The sequence below is a fragment of the Topomyia yanbarensis genome, chromosome 2, assembly GCF_030247195.1.
Source record: "Topomyia yanbarensis strain Yona2022 chromosome 2, ASM3024719v1, whole genome shotgun sequence".
NCBI lineage: Eukaryota > Metazoa > Arthropoda > Insecta > Diptera > Culicidae > Topomyia > Topomyia yanbarensis.
Window position 1 is genome coordinate 238,627,012 of NC_080671.1, and position 26,209 is coordinate 238,653,220.

The 26,209-nt window shown below is 37.6% G+C and overlaps 1 protein-coding gene and 1 long non-coding RNA gene across 15 annotated transcripts in view; one reads left to right on the forward strand and one right to left on the reverse strand.

Moving 5' to 3' along the window:
* Positions 1 to 9,985, reverse strand: part of LOC131678358 (neuronal acetylcholine receptor subunit alpha-7) — a 1,795,942-nt gene extending 1,785,957 nt beyond the window's left edge. For 10 of the 14 annotated variants that reach the window (XR_009303634.1, XR_009303635.1, XM_058958439.1 and 7 more), the window contains exon 1: positions 9,594 to 9,983. Coding sequence is in view for 1 of the 14 variants with exons in the window: in XM_058958442.1 (XP_058814425.1) it covers positions 9,594 to 9,633 (40 nt within the window). In the remaining 13 variants the exon portion in view is untranslated. Of the gene's footprint in view, positions 1 to 9,593 lie in introns of all 14 variants that reach the window. The other 4 variants (XM_058958442.1, XM_058958441.1, XM_058958445.1 and 1 more) reach the window with 3 other exon arrangements.
* LOC131678368 (uncharacterized) overlaps positions 1 to 26,209 on the forward strand; it is a 280,969-nt gene that overhangs the window by 205,167 nt on the left and 49,593 nt on the right. The gene's annotated exons all lie outside the window — the stretch shown is intronic.

Below are 26,209 nucleotides of genomic sequence, written 5' to 3' on the forward strand. Positions count from 1 at the left end.
TTTCACATAAACTTATAAGCTAAGTCAATCTCCTAAGTCTATTCTTGAAAACATCACTAGAAACATAAAAATCGAAATGGTCATACACACTATTGAAAACATTACACATCGCCCTTATGGGTTCGTTCTGACCGTACTCGGTGCGCTGAAAGTCTAGTCTTAAAAAGTTACGTGATCTAAGGTTTCTGGGGGGTACGTTAATATTGATTTGTGAGAGAATATCTGGGGCATCCATTTGGCCAATCAATATTTTCCCAACAAATATCGCTCTGGATGTATTTCGCCTTTTTGCCAGAGTTTCCATATCGAGCAGACGACAGCGATCAATGTATGGTGGTAGCTCTGTTGGGTTACGCCACGGCAAATTTCTAAGAGCAAAGCGGAGGAATCTTGCTTGTACTGCTTCAATTCTGTTAGTCCAAATGCTCGTATAAGGACACCAAATGGCTGCGGAAGCTTCCAGGACAGACCGAACAAGTGAAAAATACAATGCCCGCAGACAATATGGATCAGTAAACTCGTTGGCGATTCTTATTATGAAGCCAAGGTTTCTATTTCCCTGTGCTATAACGTGAGAGTAATGGTTTCTGAATGTCAGTTGCGAGTCCAGGAGTACACCAAGGTCTCTGATAACTGACACTCTCTCTAGCAATTGGCCGGCGATGTTGTAGCTCCAGAGAATTGGATTTTTTCTGCGCGTGAAAGATATTATAGAGCATTTGGACACACTGAGAGCCAACAAGTTGCGATTACACCAGTTACAGAAAGCATCTAGATGTCGCTGAAGTTCGATGCAGTCCTCTATTGACCGCACAATGAGAAAGAGTTTGAGATCATCAGCATATATGAGTTTGCACCCTGGGGGTATAACATAGCAGACGTCGTTGAAGAATAAAGAAAAAAGTAACGGTCCGAGATTGCTCCCTTGAGGTACACCCGACAAGTTGATGAAGCTATATGACACGTTACTTCCTAATTTCACGGACAGAGAACGATCTATGAGATATGATTTAAGCCATCCTGTAAAATTTGATGGAGCACCCAGTCGCTCGATCTTTGCCAGAAGAAGAGAGTGGTCTACACGATCGAAGGCAGCTTTAAGATCAGTGTATATAGTGTCTACTTGTGATCCATCTTCGATGTTTTTAATACAGTACGATGTAAATTGGGCTAGATTGGTGGTTGTTGACCTGCCTGCAAAAAAACCATGTTGGTCCTTCGATATGTATGCTTTGGTCTCACGAAAGAGCATATTTCCTACTAGGATCTCAAACAACTTTGATCCAGCGCAGAGCGAGGTTATACCACGATAGTTCGCAACATTTTGCTTATCACCTTTTTTAAAAACGGGAAACATTACTGATTTTTTCCAACACACGGGAAACACTGATTGCGACAGTGATTGGTTGAAGATTAGTCGAAAAGGTGTACACAATGCGCTTGCGCATTTTTTCAGTATAATGGAAGGAATCCCATCTGGCCCCACCGATGTAGAGGACTTTAACTTGCTTATGGCAGCCGTAATGTCTTCGTCAGTAAATTGAATGTTTCCAAAATTGATTACATCGCGAGGGACATCTTGAAGGCCACAGTCCACCTGAGTTGAGCTAGCCGATTCATTTTTAAACACACTCGAGAAATGTTTTGCGAACAAATTACAGATACCGCTGGGAGTATTGGACGTTTCACCTGCGAGGAACATACTGGAAGGAAGCCCATTTTCTTTACGTTTCCCATTCACAAAAGACCAAAACTGTTTTGGGTTTCGTTTTAGATTCGATTGGGTTTATGCTACGTGTCTTGTGTAGAGAAAGCGGTTATATGTTTTGTAGCTGTTACTGGCTATAGTGAACTCCCTTTTTGTGATTGGGTTTCTTCGAATAGTGTAATGTCGAAGCGCAGCAGCTCGCAATCTTTTCAGTTTACGTAGCCGGTTGTTGGACCATGGTGGTTTTGTTCGGGGACGAGGTGCAGGCACATGTATACTGAAAAGCTGTTTTAACACCAGTGAGAGTTTTTCTACGGCAGCATCTACATCGATCGCGAAATTCAAGAAAGTCTCCCAGTCGATTGTTTGTAGTGAGTTATGAAGCCTAGAGAAGTCAGTCTTCGAAAAGTTGAACTCCCTGACATCCTCCATCTCGTCATAGAGAACCAGCTGCGGACAAATCTGCGTTATCAGAAGTGGAGGATGATGTGCGTCTACAGCAACTAAAGGCTCAAGTGCCTCTGATACGGTACAGTTCATTGAAGCTTCTTCATTTATAAACAGGAGGTCCAGGATTCGATTTCGCCTATTATTCACTGTAGACATTTGTCGCATGTTCAGTACAGACATTCCGTCCAGTAAGATAGTACTCGCCCTCGAAAAGGTTGATTCAGAAGGGTCTGGGAAAGCATACCCGGAGGGAGTGCTCTTCCAAAGAAGTCCAGGCTGGTTGTAATCACCAAATAGTAGATGTGCCGTGTTGGGTTCAATGGAAGTTGCAATGTCAAGTGCGGAGTCTATGTGCTTCTGAATAATTTCTACATCACTTGCGGAATCGGGGGGAATATATACAACACCCACACAGAGATTAGTATAGGGGCCACGGATATTTACCCAGAGTTGTTCGAGATTGTGAGTGTCATTTTTGTGTTTGGATGAGAGTCGGTTGGAAACTGCAATGAGCACACCACCACCACGTTTCTTCCCTGCACTATTAGGATCGCGATCGTTACGATATACAGAGTACCTTGAGCCAAATAATTGGAGCGAGTTGATTTGATCATTCAGCCATGTTTCGGTCAGAACAATAACATCATGATCAACATCCGAAGCAGCGACGAACAGCTCATCAATTTTTGTGCGTAGCCCTCTCACGTTCTGATAGTAGATTTTAAGATGTCCCTGCAAGTTTTGTCCTGACAGTTGAACGGTGGTAGATCGAGTGATTGTGGAAGCAAATGCCTGTAAATGGGGTGGGCTTTCAACGGGGGCAGCATCTGTATGTCCTACTTCGGAAGGACATATACATTCATTGTATTTACCTGAGGAAACGGATACAGGAATTCCATGTCCTTCGAGTTGGTCTGACTTGTTTAGAGCGTTGTTATCTGACCGGAAAAGGTTGATGTCGTGTCCTTCAAGTTCTGTGGTAGACGGATGGGTGTCGGTGACGGAGTTGACCTGATTACGTATGTTGGCAGGCTGCAATGGTGGATCAAACTCAGGGTGCGCAGTATCACGAGTAGCTTCGGGAGGACATATACCCTCTCTAGCTTTACCTGACTGGGAAAGGTCTCCGCCATAACATCCAAGTTCCATGGCAAACAGATGGGAGTCGGTGATGGAGTCAAGCTGATTTCGTTCGTTGGCAAGCTGCAATTGTAGACCAAATTCAGGGCGCGCAGTATCTCGAATAGCTTCGGGAGGACATATACCCTCCTTAGCTTTACCTGGCCGGGAAAGGTCGCCGCCATAACATCCAAATTCCATGGCAAACAGATGGGAGTCGGTGATGGAGTCAAGCTGATTCCGTTCGTTGGCAAACTGCAATTGTAGACCAAATTCAGGGCGCGCAGTATCTCGAATAGCTTCGGGAGGACATATACCCTCCTTAGCTTTACCTGACCGGGAAAGGTCGCTGCTATAACATCTATGTTCCGTGTCAATCATATGGGCGTCGGTGGCAGATTCTTGCTGATTACATCGGTCGGAAAACTGGGCGGCTTCGCCGTGTTGCGCTAGTTGCTATGTACTGTAGTCAATAATACGGCGTGACATTCGAAGTCGAGTTTGATACAGAGGGCACTCAGAACTCCAAGAAGCATGATCAGTTGGCGTTTGATCTTCAGGATTTCTTGTCACATTTGCATTGTGACAATTAATGCATTTTTGGATATCTGAGACACACTCTTTGTGCTCATGCCCTTCGGCGCAAATCGGACAGCATGGGGACTTCTTGCATGTGGCAGCTCTATGGCCGTACTCCGAGCAGCGATAACAGCGGAGCACGTTTACACATTCAGAGATCTTGCAGCGCATCCAACCCAAGTTGACATGTTGTAGTTGCATCAGCTTTTCGAATGTTTTGGCATCAGTTTCAATAATGGCAGACATCGGATTATCTGTGTGTTTTTCGTTTCGCACAATTCGTATCACCGTCAGATTGGCAGGCTGAGGAAAATTATTTTGCTGAATTAATTTTTCCACGAAGTTTTTCGCAGTGATGTCGTCAGTAAAACCAGCAACTTTTACTCTGGGTTTTAGAGCTTTCTGGACGTCGGCGTTATACTTCTCAGACAGATTCGCTTTCACTGTACTGAGCAATTTAAGCGCTGATTCACGGGAGTCACACCTAACAGTTGCCTCTCCATTGGGTCGGTAATATACCTCTTTGACACCCAATGAAACTGGGTCAAGCTTGCATTGAATTTCCTGCTTTGTAACAGTCGCAACTTGCTGCTCGATTGGTTTAATGATGACTGTTCGCTCTCGCTTCACAATTGCATTGGACTTAGCTGGATGTGTTTCTGCAAAGTTAAACAGGGGTGCGCTTTTGGGCGTATTCTCATTGCCAAGGTTATCACTGCTAGGTGGAACAGTCAAAAATCGACGTTTGCCCGACCGAAGTTGACCTACTTCCATGGAGTCGCAATTAGAGTTTGACTGTTTGTGCACCGGAAGATCACCTGCAGTCATGACGGCAGCTTTCCTCTTTCTAATTGATGCGGGGTGGCCCACATTGGCTTGAACGACGTCAGCATATGATAGAACATTTAAGTTTTCGCCGGAGTTAACATTCACGGATCCTTGTTTGCTAGACTGGAAAAGGTCCGCAAGTTGCTGCTTGATCCCGCTTTCGATTCTACTCACGCATTCATTCAACAACTTGTTGGTCAGCTCATGTTGTGCCTTTTGCAGTTCAGCAACCGCGCTTTGTAGTTCCCCGCATTTTTTCAGTACATCATTCAGGCAAGACTGTTTTTTACGACAGTCAAAACACACATATCGTAGCGCATAATTGCTTTTAAGGGCACTTGCACTAGCGGTATTGAGATCCGCACATTTCTCATGTAGGATGTGATCGCAGCCGCCGAAACAATACACACGATCACTTGCTGACGAAATTTTCAAGGCACACGCACTGCACAGCACAGTAGTCATATCTGACTATCGGTGTTTCACGCTCTTCTTTGCTTCGCCCCGCGACGGGCCAACGAAGCAATAGTAAGGCACTGATCACTGGTTGGCTTTTGTTGTGTCTGACCGGTGGCAATAGCAAAGCGTTTTATCGCTTTAGTTAGGCAGATTGCACTTTAAACGTTAATCAAACCGTATCACCTTACAGAAAACTTTTCCGCGCACCCGCTGGTGTCAATTTTGCGGCGGTAATTGATCTTTTTCCCGATCGAAAATTGATTTAATTAGACCACAACAATTAACATCACCCGAACGAATTCAATCACGGACACATTTTGCTTACGAAAACGTAGGAAAACTATCATTTTATAAGATGATGAGTGAACATCTTGCGAAAAGGGTGCAAAACGCAGTGGTTTCTATTATCATTTGCAAAGCTACATGGGTGCGGCTCCAAAATGAAATTTGTTGGACACCGTAGTCGCCTCAACATCATTTTCCCTTTCTCCTAAGTTAAGCTAAACCTTCATGAGATGGTGTAAATCATGAAACTCCCCGGATCACGCGAAGAAGGAATATATACGGCTCGATTTCCAGTTGAAACTTTATTTATGGAAAGTATTTTTATAACCACCATAATACCCCGATTACATTTCGAAGAAATGTATGGGCCAAATAGTTTCAAATGGCTGTAATTTCAGAATAATTGCAAATAAAATGAAATTTCTTACCCGTTTGATTCATATTTGGCACTGGTAAGGTTTTTCCGAGCAGAAAATGAAGTTTGTGTTGGAAGCTATGACTCACTTGCCAGTGAAAAAATACAAACTGTATCACTTTGCCAGTTCGTGAGCTGAATCATGGGTGTCGCATGACTAATTTTAGTTTTTCCGCAGATCGCCAATAGACACATGGCGAGATGCATTATAGTATAGGTGTTCACATTCGTCATGTTTGAGTGTGTTGGTTTGTTGCTAGTGAAATTAATCATGGCGGCCCAGGACCGTGAAGCACATAATCAACAAACCGACTAATCGAAACAAAGCTTGTAAGCACGTGGTAAAAATAAGTATGGCGTCCGGGATCGCAAAAGAGCAAATGTTTACATCACTAACCAATCAGAATGAAGTATGGGACCACGTGCTTCTGTTTTCTTCTTCATTTCTTCTTGTTTGTCCGAAAAAAATGACAGCTGATGCACACATAGAAAAAAATGTGTACACCTGTATACACCTCGGACACATGGTGTTACTATAGACACTCGTAGTAATAGACCAGCGAAGGTACTTCTATCGAGCAAACAAACTGTCAAATGAGTATGACGTCATACAATGCAAACAAGCAGAACATATATTGTGATTTTATTTAAAAATGTATTTTGTTATTTACAGTAGGCTTCACTTTTCATATCCGTATTAGTATTTTACAAAGTTATTTAGAAATATATATATTATGTTCTACCTAATAGCATAAAAAGCATTGTACTTATGTATTTTTTTCATCAACTTTGTGTTTTTGGAGAAATTGGATACTTTTATTGCTTTTCTTTATTTCTTGTTGCTCAGTATCAAACGCATAATTTCTTGTTTCTCAGTATCAAACTTCGCATAACCTGTTTAGTTTTTTCAGTGTATGTTATCACGAAAAAAAAACTTCTAAAAACGCTGTTCTAGACCCTCCGACGGATTATTTTGATGTTGATTGCAAATGAAAGGGAAAAGTCCATTATTTCACATTCTGGAGTCTCAGAGATGCTGAATTTTTTGCATAAGTTTGTTTTAAAAAAAAGACACGTAAAAAGAAATTAGCTGATAAATATGCAGCTGCAGTTTTATAATTTTTATCATGACTTCAACAATCCAATAATTATCAACAAATTACATTCTATGCACAAAATGTTAAATGTAAATAGAGCAACAATCAAGCAGAGGCAAAATCCCCATTCAAGCTTCAATGTACTGTCATCGGGGGTTACTATACGCCACGGGGGCTACTTTACGCCAAAATTAAAGTATGGTACTTGAGCTTACAGTTCAAATTTAACGTTTTATTTTGACAAAAACAACATTCTCTGGTTCAACACAAACGAAAATGCTTGCAAGTAATCGTAGTAAGCGATGAAACTAAAATATAAAATATACTCAAAAAGCATCGTAACTAAAATTCTCTTGGGAAAGTGCGATATACTGTCAAATTATTAGATAAGAGGATATAGATTACATGAAATTAACCTGGCAATGTAATGCAATTATTTGTGCTTGTACTTGTTTATCCGTATTTTATTTGTTTCTCAATTGGTGACCATATGTCTATTTTTTTAATTTTAAAAATACTAAAACAAGGTTGTCTAATTCATAAGTCTTAGGGTAAGGTGGGGTAAATCCGACCTAGTAAATGGTTTTGGCTGTAAAATGCTTATTTTACATCGGATCAAGTCGTTTTATATACCAAATTCTTTAATGTTAGACTTCTGGGTAACTTTCTACGTATAGCATTTTATTCGTACCTCGGGAAAATTTCAAGACACAAGCGTTTTACGAAAACGTTCATTTTTGCTGTTTTCAAAAATGGTGGGGTAAACCCGACCGCCTATGTTTTTGGTTTATTTAGTACAGATATTACCCAAATTTTATGGGGTTTCAATGATAAATCAATGAATGTTATGTTATTGAATTGTAACATGAAGAAAATGGAATTCAATGTCAATCTTGGAATGTCAAAACCACGAGCACGTAACACGTGAAGATATTCCCATTTTTATCGGAGCAATTGCTCGACGAATACTATATTCATTACATTTTTGTGTCTTTCATTTGTAATTATGAACCATTGTGCAAAAAATAATAAATAATTACAATAAAAATATATTTCAATTTCGTACCAAAAAAGCGGTCTGATTTACCCCATTTTTCATTACGATGCAATTAAAAAAAATATGGGAAAAGTTGGACTAAATTCATCTATGCAGTTTGTAGGACTTTAATCAAAGAATTCCAATACAATTACATTTTTTATGCAATCACTTTGACAATCAGAAATTTATTGTAGTCAATGATGCACAAAAATCTAACCAAAAGTTGTAAAAACACACTTATTGTCGTTTGAGCATCTCAATGTAGACTAATAAAATGCTGTCATACCACCATTATGATTATTTTTGATGCTTTACACGACAACAATGACAACAATTCCCGAAGTGCTTCCGACTTTCGATAACAGAGGGGGGTCGGGTTTACCCAAGGGTCGGATTTGCCCCACCTCACCCTAATAAAAAAGTATATCACGAAGAACGTTTTTTCTCGGCTTGTTGTTTTTCATTATTGAATTTATTTACTCTCCAAAAACAAGGTTATTGGAGACGGTGTACGCAATTCTTGAACATATCCTTTTATTTTTACGAGCACGACATTCATTTGCATTCACACATAAAAAGTGCATAATCCATAACAATAAATCAAGAAGTTAACATGATTTTGAATAAAAAACTTTTTGGTATAATGTAACCCCTTCCTGAGGGGGCGACTTTATGCCAATTTTTAGTTCTGTATATCTCATATTCAGTCTTGATTTTCTAAAAGTTTTTTAACTGACTTTTGAGGAACTTCTGCCATATGTAATCAAACAGTTTTAAATTTGAAGTTGCGTGATCGTAGTTCTTGAGTGTAATGTACAAAACGTTCTATTTTTGACGTAAAGTAACCCCCGATGACGGTATGTACTATTGCATGCATTCATAGAAGAATTTAGAAAGATGAAATTAGATTTTGAAAAGAAACTCTTAATGTACAAAAAAAATAGAAATGTCGATTACTGTTGGTTCGAAGCAAACGAACAATTTTGTTACAATTTACAGTTTGCACACTTCTGTGATAGTCCAATTTGGTGGTAAACACAAAATAGAATTTTAAATCTCACCGTGCGTTCAGCATGAATTGGGCCTGCAAAACTTCAAATACATGTTTTAAAACGGTGTACACGATAGCGCGAAAAAGGCCGATTTGGATAGTATAAATATTGTAGAAGAGTTTGACAAAGCCAACTTTTAGAAAAAAATATATTTTTTGAACAAAAAATGTCCGAAATAATGCGTTATAACTAATGTAAAAAATGAAACCAATACAAAACGAAACGTCACCCACTAGAAGACGAAAAATAGACTAACAATGTCGAACTTTTTTTCCAGATTCAATTCCCTCGGCTCCAGGATATATACCGTGCTGCCCTGCCGAAACATCACGGTCTATTCAAAATTTCAAGTAGCTAAGATATAATTTCCTTTTAATCCATATGCAAAATTGAGAGAAAACGCTGTCTATATGCGAATGTCCTCTTAATCTGTGTTTTACCAGATATTTCCACGAAAATCAATACAATGTCACAGTAGCATTATCATTTGATTAAGATAATGATTTATGATATTATTATCAGTTGCATTATGAATATACAAACATTGCACCACTTTACATACTTTTCTTTGAGCAACACCTTGTTTTAATCATCAATTCCATTTTGTTAAAACCCTTTTCATTCTCTTTACGATGGAATAAGATTTTGATTCATTGTGAAACAATCTTTTCTTTTAGCTGAACCGTACCATTCATGGATTTCACTAGCTATTTAAGTTTGGTTATTCTACAGTATGCAGTAGCACAAGTAGGCATTCACTTGAGATAATATATAAATAATGGTGAACGATAATTTCACTGCTCGACTCTTCTGCTATTTTCTTATTACACAGCCTCCAAGAGCAAGGAGGTTTAGAACGCATGCGTACAGTATCCGTACATTCATCTTCTATCAATGTTCAAAGAACGTGATAAGATTCTGAAACAACCAACACCTCCTAGCTTTCTGACAGATATGACGACAGATAAAAGTGGTGGTTAGTAACATTTATTCCATTATTGTATATGCTTACATATAAAACTTGAAATTAGCAACAGGGCAACAAATTAGCAATAGAGATACTATACAGGTATACGGGTATACACATCACGGTAAAAAAAGCTGGAAGAGTTCGAGCACACTATGAAACATTTCAAAAAACAGTTATATTAATGAAAAAAATAATATTTTTTTTAGTAGTCAGTTTATAATCAATTTATTTATTTTTCGTCAATCGATGTAGACTACAGATTTCCTTAATTACTAATGTGTATATTTCGTGAATTTAGTATAAATGAAGCAATTTCGGTTTTTACAGAATGATCCTCTTACGCGTTAGAATTTCTTTTGTGTATAAAATATTGTTTTAGTTTCAGTTTAGACATTGTAAAATCAATTGAGTCGCAATAGTGATTATAAATTCACATCATTCGATTTATGGGGCTATATTTTGCATAGTTTGTGCGAAAAGGAGTTATTGAAAATATACTTCGATTTCGTAGCTGTCGTGAAGGTGCATAAAAGTTCAATTTGGATAAAATTTCAGCTGAATCGATACGATGCGAAACGATATTATTAATGAATGAGAGCATTGCAAATTCGCGACGCTCCTTTAATGTTTGAATATTGATAAGCAAGCAGCGTGCTTCATAAGATGGCAGAGGGAATGCTGTCCATCCTAATTTACGAATGGCAAATAATAAAAACTGTTTTTGTACCTATTCTATTCGTTCTTCATGTCTGCTTGAAAAAGGGCACCTAATAATAGTGCAATATTCCAATATCGACCTAACATATGCAATATATAATAGGGTGGGGCATTGTTATATGGAAAAACGTAATCATAGCCACATCAACCGAGCACAGCACTTTTTTGGTTCCTTTTGGGGTCCCAAACAACTGTGCAAAATTTGGGGTCGATTGGTGTTGACCCGGCGTAGCGCATTGCGTTTGAAATTTGTATGGAGATTAGTATGGGAAAACCTACATTTTTGCATTTTTAATTCTACAGACTACAATTATTTCTGTAGTGTACCAGCAAATAAATAGAAGTATAGTCCAGGATATGCTGAACAACTTTGCCGAAGGATGTATGGTGTTAGAATGTCTCTAAGCCAAGTTATAGCTGTTCAAAGTTCGATACATCGAATTAAATGCCAAAAATCATTTTTATTGCCAACACTGGTACACCGGCAATGGTATTTCATATAGCATTCCAAAATAACATTATATATTTTAGTTTTACCACATTGGTATGTTTGGATGAATTATTCAAAAGCCTTAGTATCCCTTTGCCTTATCAATAGAAGTTACGTTACAGACTGAATCAACTGATGTCGAGTTGATATGTCAGAGGATTGCATTGATTATATTTCAGTTTAATAGGCACAATGATTTGATGGGATGCTCATTTCGATGCTGTTCGATCACCTGAAGCAAAAATTGTTGTAGGGATCTGGTGGATTTCATGTTGAAATCCAGAAATTAGCTTCACGCCTCGTGATCGAACAGCATAGAAATGAGCATGCTATCAAATTATAATGCGTATTAAACCGAAATATAATCCTCTGACATATCAACTCGACATCAGTTGATTCAGTCTGTAACGTAACTTCTATTGATAAAAGTCAATGCAAAGGGATACAGTATGTTTTATTTCATCGTTACTATTATGCGTAGGGCATTGTGTAATTGTTTTGAAATAATTCATCTGAACATTCCAACTCGACAACATTTCAGTTCGAATTTCTACATATTAAAGTCCCCCCCCCATCCCCCCTCACCCCTCACTACGCCCTATTGCTCAACTACCTACATTCATGAAATTGATCTAAGGCTTTTGAATAATTCATTCAAACATACCAATGTCGTGAAACTAAAATATATAATGTTATTTCGGAATGCTATATGAAATACTATTGGTACACCCGCAGTGTTGGCAATAAAAATGATTTTTGGCATTTAATTCGATGTATCGAACTTTAAACAGCTATAACTTGGCTTAGAGACATTCAAACACCATACATCCTTCGGCAAAGCTGTTCAGCATATCCTGGACTACACTTCTATCTATTTGTTTGCATACTAAAGGAAGAATTGTAGTCTGTAGAATTAAAAATGCAAAAATGTAGGTTTTCCCATACTAATCTCCATACAAATTTCAAACGCAATGCGCTACGCCGGGTCAACACCAATCGACCCCAAATTTTGCACAGTTGTTTGGGACCCCAAAAGGAACCAAAAAAGTGCTGTGCTGAAAAAACGATCATTTTGCCCCACCCTAATATATAATGTTTTTATTGTATAAGGATCTTCAAAATGATAGCTAAAGCGTTTTATAAAACTGAGCATGTTGGTAGCTTTGTGCATAATTGTGTTATAATGATCAATAAAATTTAACTTTTAATCTAATATAACACCTAAATCCCTAATTCTTTCACATTTTTCTACAGTCTGATTTCCTAAGGTAATCTTTAATTCGGTGTTTGTCGTTTTCGACTAAAGGTTATTGAATTACACTTTTTCACGTTCAGTTGTAAGAGGCTGTTTTGACACCACATGTGGAAAATTTGTATTTCGTTTTGAAATGTATTAATATCCTCGGCATTTCTTATCTCCAAATAAAGTTTCATATCGTCCGCATAAATTAGTATTTTCAGTTTTTTGAGAATAAAGGAGATATCGTTCACGTATAAAATAAACAATAGAGGGTCTAAATGAGAGACTTGTGGAACTCCTGAGGTGACTTTATATTTTGCTGACGTTCGGAGAGATATGATTCTAACCATATAAGTAGCCCAGGCTCAATGCCGATCTTTGTCAATTTATAAAGTAACATTGAGATGTCAATGCGATCAAATGCTTTACTAAAGTCTGTATAAAGTACCTCCACGTAGTTTCCATTATCCATTGCAATCAGTGTATAATTAATAAATTCTAGTAAGTTTGTTGAGGTCGAACGACCTTTGAAGAAGCCATGCTGGAGGTTGGAAATTTTGTTTTTTATTTGAAGAAATATTTTTTCGTTAATGATTGATTCGAAAAGTTTCGGCATACAGGAGATTATGGCTATCCCACGATAATTACGTACGTCAGATTTTTTGCCAGATTTATATATAGGCACTAAAAAGATTTTTTTCTTATTTTAGGGAACTGTCCAGATTGCAAAGACATATTAAACAGCCAGAACAATGGGGAAGTTAACTCGGTTGCTAGGTTTTTCATAAATAATGGTGGAATTCCATCAGGGCCAGAACCTTTTGATACATCTAAATGTTTTAGAGAATTGAAAATGTCTTCCACTATGACATGATTGACACTAATATCCAAAGGAAAATCTGGAAGAAAAGCGAAGTAATCGCGATCACGGTCTTGTTCAGAAAAAAGTCGTATATATTTCTTGGAAGAATATTGCAAATAGGTTGCAGATTTCTTTCGAGCTATCAAGTACGTTGTGCATTGTTGATGGGAAATTATCTGATTTTAATTTAGTTTTGACGCAGTTGAAAAAATTCCTTGGACAAGATTTGATCTGCTGTTCCGTGTTTGAGTTATAATCCGCAAGTGCAGAATCTATGGCCATATCACAGACAAACAGACGTAACACGAGATGAATTTTCATCGCTCACAGAAAAAACGGTCGATTTGAATTATGAAAAATGCGCCACCTCACCGAGCGTGGCGCTTGTGAAGCGATTTTGACACATAACCATAATGCGTCACTTCGTTACCGCAAGCACCCGAAAACCAAGATGAAGGGAAAGAAAGGTGGGAGCATTCGTCACTTTTGAATGTATTAGCACAGAGAACAGACATCCATGATCGAACAAAAATATTTAAAAAACGTGTGTAAACATTTGAATTAATATACGAAAAACACTAGCGCCGCCACACCAACCTATCCCAACTATCCGTCAAATCGATTCCGGAACCGGTTTGAAATCCTGGATGAATTCAGCATGGAATCTAGCTCAAAGAAAACAACCGATAACGACTCTATCGGTTGACGCATTTGAGCTGGAATTCATGCTGGAAGTCCGAATCGGTTCCGGACTAGTTTGACTGGGTAGAGAAATAACCACTGTCAATACTGTCGCAAATAAATAAACATAAAGATCCGAACAAGCATCCTGATTCTTTTGCGCACGTTGAAAAGAAAGAATAGACTGAACTTCACCACGGATCTTCCGATTCGAACACTTAGTGATACTTTTTTATCTCTTTTATCTACCGATAAAAATAATTATGACTGAACCGAATCAAAACCTCTGGCCACAGAAAAGCCCACAACGTTATTTGTTTATGTTTTGCCTTTCTCAATAGAAAGGTATTGCAATTGCTCTGAAACCCGACTTTTTAACGGAGGCCCGGAGGGCCGAGTGACATATACCATTCGATTCAGTTCGTCGAGTTCGGCAAATGTCTGTGTGTGTATGTATGTGTGTATGTATGTATGTGTGTGTGTGTATGTGTGTTAGGGTGGGGCATTGTTATATGGAAAAACGTAATCATAGCCACATCAACCGAGCACAGCACTTTTTTGGTTCCTTTTGGGGTCCCAAACAACTGTGCAAAATTTGGGGTCGATTGGTGTTGACCCGGCGTAGCGCATTGCGTTTGAAATTTGTATGGAGATTTGTATGGGAAAACCTACATTTTTGCATTTTTAATTCTACAGACTACAATTATTTCTGTAGTGTACCAGCAAATAAATAGAAGTATAGTCCAGGATATGCTGAACAACTTTGCCGAAGGATGTATGGTGTTAGAATGTCTCTAAGCCAAGTTATAGCTGTTCAAAGTTCGATACATCGAATTAAATGCCAAAAATCATTTTTATTGCCAACACTGGTACACCGGCAATGGTATTTCATATAGCATTCCAAAATAACATTATATATTTTAGTTTTACCACATTGGTATGTTTGGATGAATTATTCAAAAGCCTTAGTATCCCTTTGCCTTATCAATAGAAGTTACGTTACAGACTGAATCAACTGATGTCGAGTTGATATGTCAGAGGATTGCATTGATTATATTTCAGTTTAATAGGCACAATGATTTGATGGGATGCTCATTTCGATGCTGTTCGATCACCTGAAGCAAAAATTGTTGTAGGGATCTGGTGGATTTCATGTTGAAATCCAGAAATTAGCTTCACGCCTCGTGATCGAACAGCATAGAAATGAGCATGCTATCAAATTATAATGCGTATTAAACCGAAATATAATCCTCTGACATATCAACTCGACATCAGTTGATTCAGTCTGTAACGTAACTTCTATTGATAAAAGTCAAGGCAAAGGGATACAGTATGTTTTATTTCATCGTTACTATTATGCGTAGGGCATTGTGTAATTGTTTTGAAATAATTCATCTGAACATTCCAACTCGACAACATTTCAGTTCGAATTTCTACATATTAAAGTCCCCCCCCCCCCCCCCCCCCATCCCTCCTCACCCCTCACTACGCCCTATTGCTCAACTACCTACATTCATGAAATTGATCTAAGGCTTTTGAATAATTCATTCAAACATACCAATGTGGTGAAACTAAAATATATAATGTTATTTCGGAATGCTATATGAAATACTATTGGTACACCCGCAGTGTTGGCAATAAAAATGATTTTTGGCATTTAATTCGATGTATCGAACTTTAAACAGCTATAACTTGGCTTAGAGACATTCAAACACCATACATCCTTCGGCAAAGCTGTTCAGCATATCCTGGACTACACTTCTATCTATTTGTTTGCATACTAAAGGAAGAATTGTAGTCTGTAGAATTAAAAATGCAAAAATGTAGGTTTTCCCATACTAATCTCCATACAAATTTCAAACGCAATGCGCTACGCCGGGTCAACACCAATCGACCCCAAATTTTGCACAGTTGTTTGGGACCCCAAAAGGAACCAAAAAAGTGCTGTGCTGAAAAAACGATCATTTTGCCCCACCCTAATGTGTGTGTGTATGTGACAAAAAATGTCACTCATTTTTCTCAGAGATGGCTGAACCGATTTTGACAAACTTAGTCTCAAATGAAAGGTGCAACGTTCCCATAGGCTGCTATTGAATTTCTAATGGATCCGACTTCCGGTTCCGGAATTACAGGGTGATAAGTACGAACACGCAGAAAATGTCGATTTTAATAAATTCTGCAATGAATGTATAAAGGTGAAAAATTTTCCAAAATATGACCACAACTGCTTCGATTTGTAGTATTAGGTCACTAACATCCATTCAAAGTCTATTTGGCCACATTGGCCACCATCCTCGGTTCCGGAAGCCCCGGCGGAAGTATCTAAATTCAGAATAACAGTCACATCGGTTTCTCGGAGATATCTAGACCGACTCGACTAAGCTTGGCCTCAAATGAAAGGTATTGCGTCCCCGTAAATGGCTATTTAATTTCATCCCGATCCGACTTCCGGTTCCGGAGTTACAGGTTGTGGCGTGCGATCACATAGCAAATTGTGATTCAAACCGATACTCCGATGAAAGCAAAAAAGGTAAAAAATTTCGCTAAAATGTCTCTCAAACAACTTAAATTTTCTGTTCTAGGTCACCGACGGCCAACCAAACTTTCGTTGACTACATTAACCACCATAGACGGTTCCGGAAGTGCCCGGGAAAAGCGGCCATCTTTCAAAATTTACGAACTCGCATCAGTTTCCCGGAAATGGTTGGGCCGATTTTCACAAACTTAGTCCCAAATGATAGCTATAATATCCCCATAGATGTCTATAAAATTTCGTACGGATCGCTTATATGGTTCCGGAAATATAGACTAAATCGTCCGGTCACATATGAAATTCCCATATAAGCCGGAACTCAAATTTTTTTTCAAAGGGAGAACCACATGAAATTTCAGAAATCGAATTCGTATTTTTGATGCCATACATCTTTAAAATGCATGAAACGTCGAGATTTTATGTTATCTCGAAAAAATTTTGACGTAGGACTTACGTCTTTCTTTACTATACTGGGTGTCATTTCAAAATTTTCAAAACGGATGCGTTACGTACACTTTGAACTCTAATAACTTTTCTCCTACTCAAGGAATTACTAATTTTGTTTCATAAATCGAAAGGAAAACGTTCAACGCTTGCTATTGATACCTTGTTTGCTATGTAAAACTTGTTTAAAAAGTTCAAAAACTACTTTTAATGCTAATCAACATTAATGCTAAAACCTATAAATATGGGTGTCACAGTTTTTCTTAAAGCCAGACGTGTGTAAGCCACAGAGCAGAACACACGTACGTGTGCTGCTCAACGAGAAGCTGCATTTTGACCACCAACCAAATCATAGCTACTGCCTTATCGCTGCCAACCAAGAACAGTCGTCGCCCTGCGTGAAATTCATTGCTCTCAGAAGTGGACAGAGTTACTAATTCGCAAGCTGCTCTTCCAGTGCCTGGTCCGTGAGATTGCACAGAATTTCAAAACCTACTCTTCCGGAGCTCAGCCGTAATGGCCCTTTAAGAAGCCAGCGAGGCCTGCCTGGTTAGTTTGTTGGAAAATACCAATCTGTGCGCTATCCATGCCAAGCGAATAATCATCATGCCGAGCGGGAAATGGCGAAATAATATTCACAACAAACTGTCCTTATTAGGACCACAAAATTGTTCTCAGAAGAATTACAATTGAAATTTCCATTTCGTGCTTTGGAAAATAACTTCCCTCTTATCGGGTTAGTTATTTTCTATAATAATATCCGAAAAATGTGCGATAAAACCAATAAACTGACCAATTGGACGGAAGCAATAAAATACCTACAACAATTTGAGTCAGAAAAGTGATATTAACGGAAAAATGCTTCGATCGTTTCTAAGTGTTTGGCAGCTGAAGTTGCCGATTTGTTTTCCAACGTCAATTATTTGCGCTGTGCTGTACGGAACAGATTTTTGCGCGATTTGTTGGGAAATAATTAAAACAATTGTGTAGTAGATTCCGTAGATTTTACCGTGTATTTTGATAGAAATGATTTTGTAAAAGCATTAATTAGCCGTGCTTTGAATGGTGGTTTTTGCAAATCTTTCTAGAACATTAGTGAATGTGGAATGATGAAAATATTTTCATTTGTCGCACAAAGGGATGGACTACCATCTGCACTAAGAAGTTTATAAAAGAGATCGCATTCCGATATACAATGCTCATTCGATGTGAGCTGCGAAAGGGGAATGTTCGTGTATGTACGCAGCAGATGCGAATTCGGGCAAGGTTCGAATCGTTAGCAAGGATTCTCGTCTGGTATCACCAAACATAGTTATCTACAAACCGTTCTTTTTAGGATGAAAACATAATGGAGAAAGAATTGAATTAGAAAGTTCCATTTAATAACTTGCATTGAGTGTGCGCCTGTCAAGTCTGCTGTACTTTAGCAGTGACACATAAACCAATGTTTATCGAATTAATCTACAAACCCGTAGGTTTTTGCAAATCTTTCTAGAACATTAGTGAATGTGGAAACCCTGCTACTAAGCGAATGCCACGCCAAAAAGAATGATGAAAATATTTTCATTTGTCGCACAAAGGGATGGACTACCATCTGCACTAAGAAGTTTATAAAAGAGATCGCATTCCGATATACAATGCTCATTCGATGTGAGCTGCGAAAGGGGAATGTTCGTTTATGTACGCATCTGGTGTATGTAATCGTCTGGTATCACCAAAAATAGTTATCTGCAAACCGTTCTTATTAGGATGAAAATATAATGGAGAAAGAATTTATTTAGAAAGCTCCTTTTAATAACTTGGATTGAGTTTGCGCCTGTCAAGTCTGCTGTACTTTATCAATGACACATATAAACCAATGTTTATCGAATTAATCTACAATGCAAATCTTTCTAGAACATTAGTGAATGTGGCAACCCTGCTACTAAGCGAATGCCACGCCAAAACGAATGATGAAAATATTTTCATTTGTCGCACAAAGGGATGGACTACCATCTGCACTAAGAAGTTTATAAAAGAGATCGCATTCCGATATACAATGCTCATTCGATGTGAGCTGCGAAAGGGGAATGTTCGTGTATGTACGCATCTGGTGTATGTAATCGTCTGGTATCACCAAAAATAGTTATCTGCAAACCGTTCTTATTAGGATGAAAATATAATGGAGAAAGAATTTATTTAGAAAGCTCCTTTTAATAACTTGGATTGAGTTTGCGCCTGTCAAGTCTGCTGTACTTTATCAATGACACATATAAACCAATGTTTATCGAATTAATCTACAATGCAAATCTTTCTAGAACATTAGTGAATGTGGCAACCCTGCAACTAAGCGAATGCCACGCCAAAACGAATGATGAAAATATTTTCATTTGTCGCACAAAGGGATGGACTACCATCTGCACTAAGAAGTTTATAAAAGAGATCGCATTCCGATATACAATGCTCATTCGATGTGAGCTGCGAAAGGGGAATGTTCGTGTATGTACGCAGCAGAAGCGAATTCGGGCAAGGTTCGAATCGTTAGCAAGGATTCTCGTCTGGTATCACCAAACATAGTTATCTACAAACCGTTCTTTTTAGGATGAAAACATAATGGAGAAAGAATTGAATTAGAAAGTTCCATTTAATAAGTTTGCGTCTGTCAATTCTTGTGTACATTTACCAGTGATTCATATAAGCAAATGTTTATCAAATTAATCTACAAACCCGAAGGTTTTTGCAAGTCCTAGAAAATCAGTGAATGTGGCAATCTCATTCGACATGAAATTTCCAGTAAACATTCATTCAAAAAGTGCATTGGCTCAAATTATCCATGAATGTCATATGATATGCCCAAGTTTAGTCCTACGTCAACACCGCGGTTACGTCCCGGACATTACCCACTCCTAGTTTTTTTTTTATAAAAATCGACTTTTTGGGACTTTGCCGATTTCGCACCTTGTTGCCTTTCTCAATAGAAAAGTATTGCAATTGCTCTTAAACCCGACTTTTTAACGGAGGCCCGGAGGGCCGAGTGACATATACCATTCGATTCAGTTCGTCGAGTTCGGCAAATGTCTGTGTGTATGTATGTGTGTGTGTATGTATGTGTGTGTATGTGTGTGTGTGTATGTGACCAACAATGTCACTCATTTTTCTCAGAGATGGCTGAACCGATTTTGACAAACTTAGTCTCAAATGAAAGGTGCAACGTTCCCATAGGCTGCTATTGAATTTCTAACGGATCCGACTTCCGGTTCCGGAATTACAGGGTGATAAGTACGAACACGCAGAAAATGTCGATTTTAATAAATTCTGCAATGAATGTATAAAGGTGAAAATTTTTCCAAAATATGACCACAACTGCTTCGATTTGTAGTATTAGGTCACTAACATCCATTCAAAGTCTATTTGGCCACCATCCTCGGTTCCGGAAGCCCCGGCGGAAGTATATAAATTCAGAATAACAGTCACATCGGTTTCTCGGAGATAGCTAGACCGATTCGACTAAACTTGGCCTCAAATGAAAGGTATTGCGTCCCCGTAAATGGCTATTTAATTTCATCCCGATCCGACTTCCGGTTCCGGAGTTGCAGGTTGTGGCGTGCGATCACATAGCAAATTGTGATTCAAACCGATACTCCGATGAAAGCAAAAAAGGTAAAAATTTCGCTAAAATGTCTCTCAAACAGCTTAAATTTGCTGTTCTAGGTCACCGACAGCCAACCAAACTTTCGTTGACTACATTGACCACCATAGACGGTTCCGGAGGTGCCCGGGAAAAGCGGCCATCTTTCAAAATTTACGAACTCACATCAGTTTCCCGGAAATGGTTGGGCCGATTTTCACAAACTTAGTCCCAAATGATAGCTATAATATCCCCATAGATGTCTATAAAATTTCGTACTGATCGCTTATATGGGTCCGGAAATATAGACTAAATCGTCCGGTCACATATGAAATTCCCATATAAGCCGGAACTCAAATTTTTTTTCAAATGGGGGACCTCATGAAATTTCAGAAATCGAATTCGTATTTTTGATGCCAAACATCTTTAAAATGCATGAAACGTCGAGATTTTATGTTATCTCGAAAAAATTTTTTTTATAAAAATCGACTTTTTGGGACTTTGCCGATTTCGCACCTTTTTTCAGTTCAATATTACCGTGGCTCTTTTTTCTTTTTCAAAATTTTAGAACTCGAATAATGATATTTTCCTGTATATAGTTGTCATGTGATGTATAATAGTAAAATGTAATATATGCATTTAAAAGTTTTTAATGAATATAAACAACGCACACATTCTCGTGATTCATGATTGAGAAAGGCACAATTGCACCGCTAGGTGGATTAAAATAGGTTTTTCTTCTTCAATTTCGTTTGTTTTATCAGAGAAAAATGACAACAATTATCCAGAAATGTGAAATGTATTCCTGTCGAAGTGTCCAATGCAAGAATTGTTCAAAAACATCTCGTAGTTTCCTGCACGATGTCGATCGGTGAGCAGATACATTTTAAGATCTTGCAAATTCAACTGGTTCGGTGAGTAGATACAGAACACTAGATTAGGATTGTCGCTGGCATCAGTAGTAGGAACATCATTGTTTTGATTCCGGGATATACCTGTCAAATGGGCCAAATAAGAAAAGCAAAAAAATAATCCTCTATCGTCGTTTCATAGCGACTAATCATTTTTGTTTCTTTTAGCCAGCAAATCAATGGCCATTCTTGGCTAATGTATTTTCACTAATTAGAATACACAAATTGTCTAAACTTGTACTGAATTTTGATAAATTTTAATTTCCTTGTGCGGTATATACAAACTCTTTCATTTCATATCAATAACAGTTGAAAATTTACACCGAGAAAATTCGTTATATTGAATATATTGATTTCACACATATTTTTTGCAATTTGTAGTAGCAGATAAAAATTACCTGTCACGCATAGATATCATGGGAAAAGTAATGAAATTATAATAGTATGCCACATAGAAATTTGTTACATAGCACATATCACATCATTTTTCTGTTTGCCTCTCGTTTATTCTGTTGCATTGGACGTTTCGGTCTTGAATGCATAAACATCACAGCAGAATAAACGAGACTGAAATGAAAAATAGGCAAACTCAATTTGAAGTTCAACTAAACGGTTTGTGGTTAAAGGCAGGCCATATTTTTCTGCGTGTACCAAAGACTTTTACTAGAGAGACTTTCGATACTTTGACAGATATATATATATATATATATATATATATATATATATATATATATATATATATATATATATATATATATATATATATATATATATATATATATATATATATATATATATATATATATATATATATATATATATATATATATTTATATATATATATATATATATATATATATATATATATATATATATATATATATATATATATATATATATATATATATATATATATATATATATATATATATATATATATATATATATATATATATATATATATATATATATATATATATATATATATATATATATATATATATATATATATATATATATATATATATATATATATATATATCGAAAGCAAAACAAACATGTTCCGAGACGAAAACAATGGGAACATCAGCGACAATCCTAATCTAGTGTTCTGTATCTACTGTTCGGTGTAACGAAACTACCCGGATGTATGCAAAATATTCGAATTTGTCGGTCCCCGGAACTAACGGAGAATTTCAACGTTGGCGGGGTGCAGGAGCTATGGAAACTAATGATACGCTGAGACCATATTCAATCTAGATATATTTAATGATCAGTCGCAACCCACCAAGTGATAAAACATAAAGCCATGGGATTATTATGAATGATAATAACTACATATTTAGGTTCCGTACAAGACCAACACATCGAGCATAGTTTGCACTTAATAGAAAGATCAAAGATTTCGTTGAAAGGGAAAGTAGTGTCATATACTCATATGCAGAATCATCGTGGCGAACCATCAGTTTAGAATTTTATAAAATTAAATTCTCCCATAGCCTACATAGTGAGTTTTCATTTACGGAAAACTAAAAATGAAATCGTTGATGCGAATTGATCTTGATATTGGCAAGGAAAGTTTAGGGATTGTGTTTGCGATCTTGACCCAATGACCTCGATAACATAGTTTTTAAAAATAGGCTACATAGCCTTGCTTTTATAGTAAAAGTAAACGCCAGTTTGAAAAATAAAATAAAGAGTTCCTTATGTCTCCGGGATTCCAAAAGAGCGACGGCAAAGAAAAGTAAATAGAGACAAAAATCAATCATACGACTAATTAACGGTAAGAATTGATTTCTTCATACGAAAAGAAAAACAATTTTGGTGTTGCCTAATTTCCCGTAACAATAAATGGTTGAGTTGGATTTTAAAAATGCAGACGTAGCTCTGCATTCTTTAAATTTGTCAATTGTAATTATTATGCTATGGAAATTAAGTACGTGACATAGGCGATTTGTCTCTTTCGCTCTTCAAATTTAACAACTGCAACAATGTTCCTACCATTCATCTACTATCTTGCAGTTGACAAGCGGTGTAAGCATTGTTGCCAGGACTTCGGTTGAAAAAAATTATTTCCCATGGTTGCCAGAATCACATTTTGTGCAATGTGTTCAACAGATGCCGCTAGTATAATGTGGGCGATGATTTTTTTTTAGAATTTTCTTCGAGCTGTTACGTCTGTTTGTCTGTGGCCATATTTAGTTTATCGCAAATGTCGAAATATTTTTCCAAGTGCTCATTATTTTGGTTTTTCTTGTATAGCTTATGGGCTTTTTGCTTCCTATTTTTCAAACTCTTAATTTGTCTATTATACCAATCGGGATGCTTCGAGTTGCCGTGTCGTCTTTTTTTCTTAATAGGCACCTCTTCATGAATTATCTTGAAAATAATTTTGTAAAATACGTCCACAGCGGTTACAATATTTCCTTCATTTCTAAGGGTATTTTGCCAGTCGACACTACTTAGCTTCCGCCTGATATTGTCATAATTGGCTTTATGGTATTCAAAGACTTCCTCAAAGTTACAATCGCTGGGTTTTTGAATTTCATGGATGAATAAGGAAAATTCAATAGCAGTATGAAATGCTTCATTTTTCCACAAAGGAGTTAGAGATTCAGATACACAGAAGTCTTCCTGAATGTTTGTAAATAAAAGATCAAGATAGCAATTCTGTCGATTTTTTGCGTGATTTATTTGATTTAGTCCTATGCTACCAGTTTTGTCGAAAATATACTGCAATGTTTCGTTTTCTCCCACGACTGGGATTAAAATATGTTCGTTTTCAGAGTCCGGAATAACATCTGCGTTGCGTTGGTTAAAGTCTCCGTAAATGTGAACTTTAACATCGGCTGGGAGTTCAGATAAAATTTGTTCAGTAATTTGGAAAAAACCTTCGTACAATGTTGTATTAGCATGCTCTGGTGGGAAATATACAGAGGCAAAAACATGCATTTCGAACCTAATATACGTTTACAAATTTCTGCCATTTCTGCTGGACTTTTCATCCTATTAAAATTTTGACAATACATTAATAATTCTGTCGCAGTCTTTTTTGTATTTGAAAGTCTACCATCATTACTCTAATTCTTGGAAAACACTGTGCTCAACAGCACAGCGGCATGCCTCACACGGTGATGATGATGGCGAACATTCCGTATTCACTGCATTTAATTGTTGCGATGATCTTGATGTATCACGTGCTGGGTAGGGATTCAAAATCTCGCCTCGTGTAAATTGAATCGATGGAATATAATTTGTAGATAGGCCGGAAAAACGATCCTTGGCTGCTGCAAGAAGCACTCTATCTGGTGGTAGAAGATTCGTGTTGCAGCTATGGTTGGGATGACGGTTTTGGTTATGACTGGAGTTACCGGCACGATTAAAGAAGTTGCGATTGGAAAAATTGGCCGGCGGGCCATAATAACGATCGTTAATTGTTGCAGGGGTCTCCGATCAGGTGGAAAAATATTGTTGTTGTTGTTGCTGTTTTTAATATTAGTATTCCGGTTTCTAAATATTTGTTTCTTTTTACGCCTTCTAGCCTTATCCGCCTGTTTTTGTTGATTCAATCGATTTATTTCTCGCGCATCGTACTCACTCCAGTCAGCTTTCCATACTTTTTTCGTGCCCAAGAAACGCCATCCTGAGTTAATAGCGTTATTTAGTTCAACTTTCAAACTGGGGCGTGAGTCATTCGGCGATAGTAATTGCGCGCTCTTATTATTGGCATATACATATGCTGACATCGATTTAACCTCGTTGAGAATTTCTGGCAGCAACGTTGATTCATGTGACGACTGTAGTTGCCTGGTGCTTTTGTTTTCATTGAGGGCAGCTGAAACCGACTTCAACTCGTCGAGAATCTCGTATCCTAAGGTGGAATTTTGGTTTATAGGATTGCTAATAACTGTCAGCGGATAATTCCGAAGTAACTGTTTTTAATGATTCGTATACACTATCTGATGTTGACTTAATTGCTGTGTCAAGCAAAGAGGTAACGTGGTTTTTTATTGCAATAACACTGCCGACTAGACTACTGTTTTTGTTGATTGCAATCAATTCTTGTTTAACAGTGGTGAGAAGTATTTATAGGCCTTCGAGTGCCTCATGTACTTGGTCCGGCTTGTTTTTCTAAAATGTTAGTTGAATCACTTCAGTATTCTCTCGTATTTGTTTTTCCAGAAGTTTTTGCTGCTCGGCGAGTCCGTTGAAATCAATTTTCCCATGTAGTAGTTCCTGACACGAGTCGCAGCATGGCAGTATGTACGAGTTGACATCAACCAATCTCCTGTCCTTTCTCCTTAGTGATCCCCGCTGCACGGTAACGCCAATGCAAGCTGCATGATACTTCCTTGGGCATCCAACACACGTCCACAGAATCGAATCCGCAGAGGCGTCCAAGGCACAAATTTCGCAGTTCATTTTATCATCGCTCGCATTTTTTTTAAAATTCGGTCACTTGAAACAAAACAAACTTTAGCACGCGGCGCTCAGTCAAATTAAAACAAAACAAACTTTAGCACGAGGCGCTTGGTCAAATTAAAATTAAACAAACTTTAGCGCGCGATACCGGGAGCGAATGCAAAACACGTCCACACTTATTGACGACTAAATTTTGAATGTGAATTTTGATTTCTGATAGAGCCTTGACCGGATGATGTAATATAAATATTTTTTTTTTTTGGAAATCTGTGACCAAAAAGACATCTAAGAATTTTAAAAC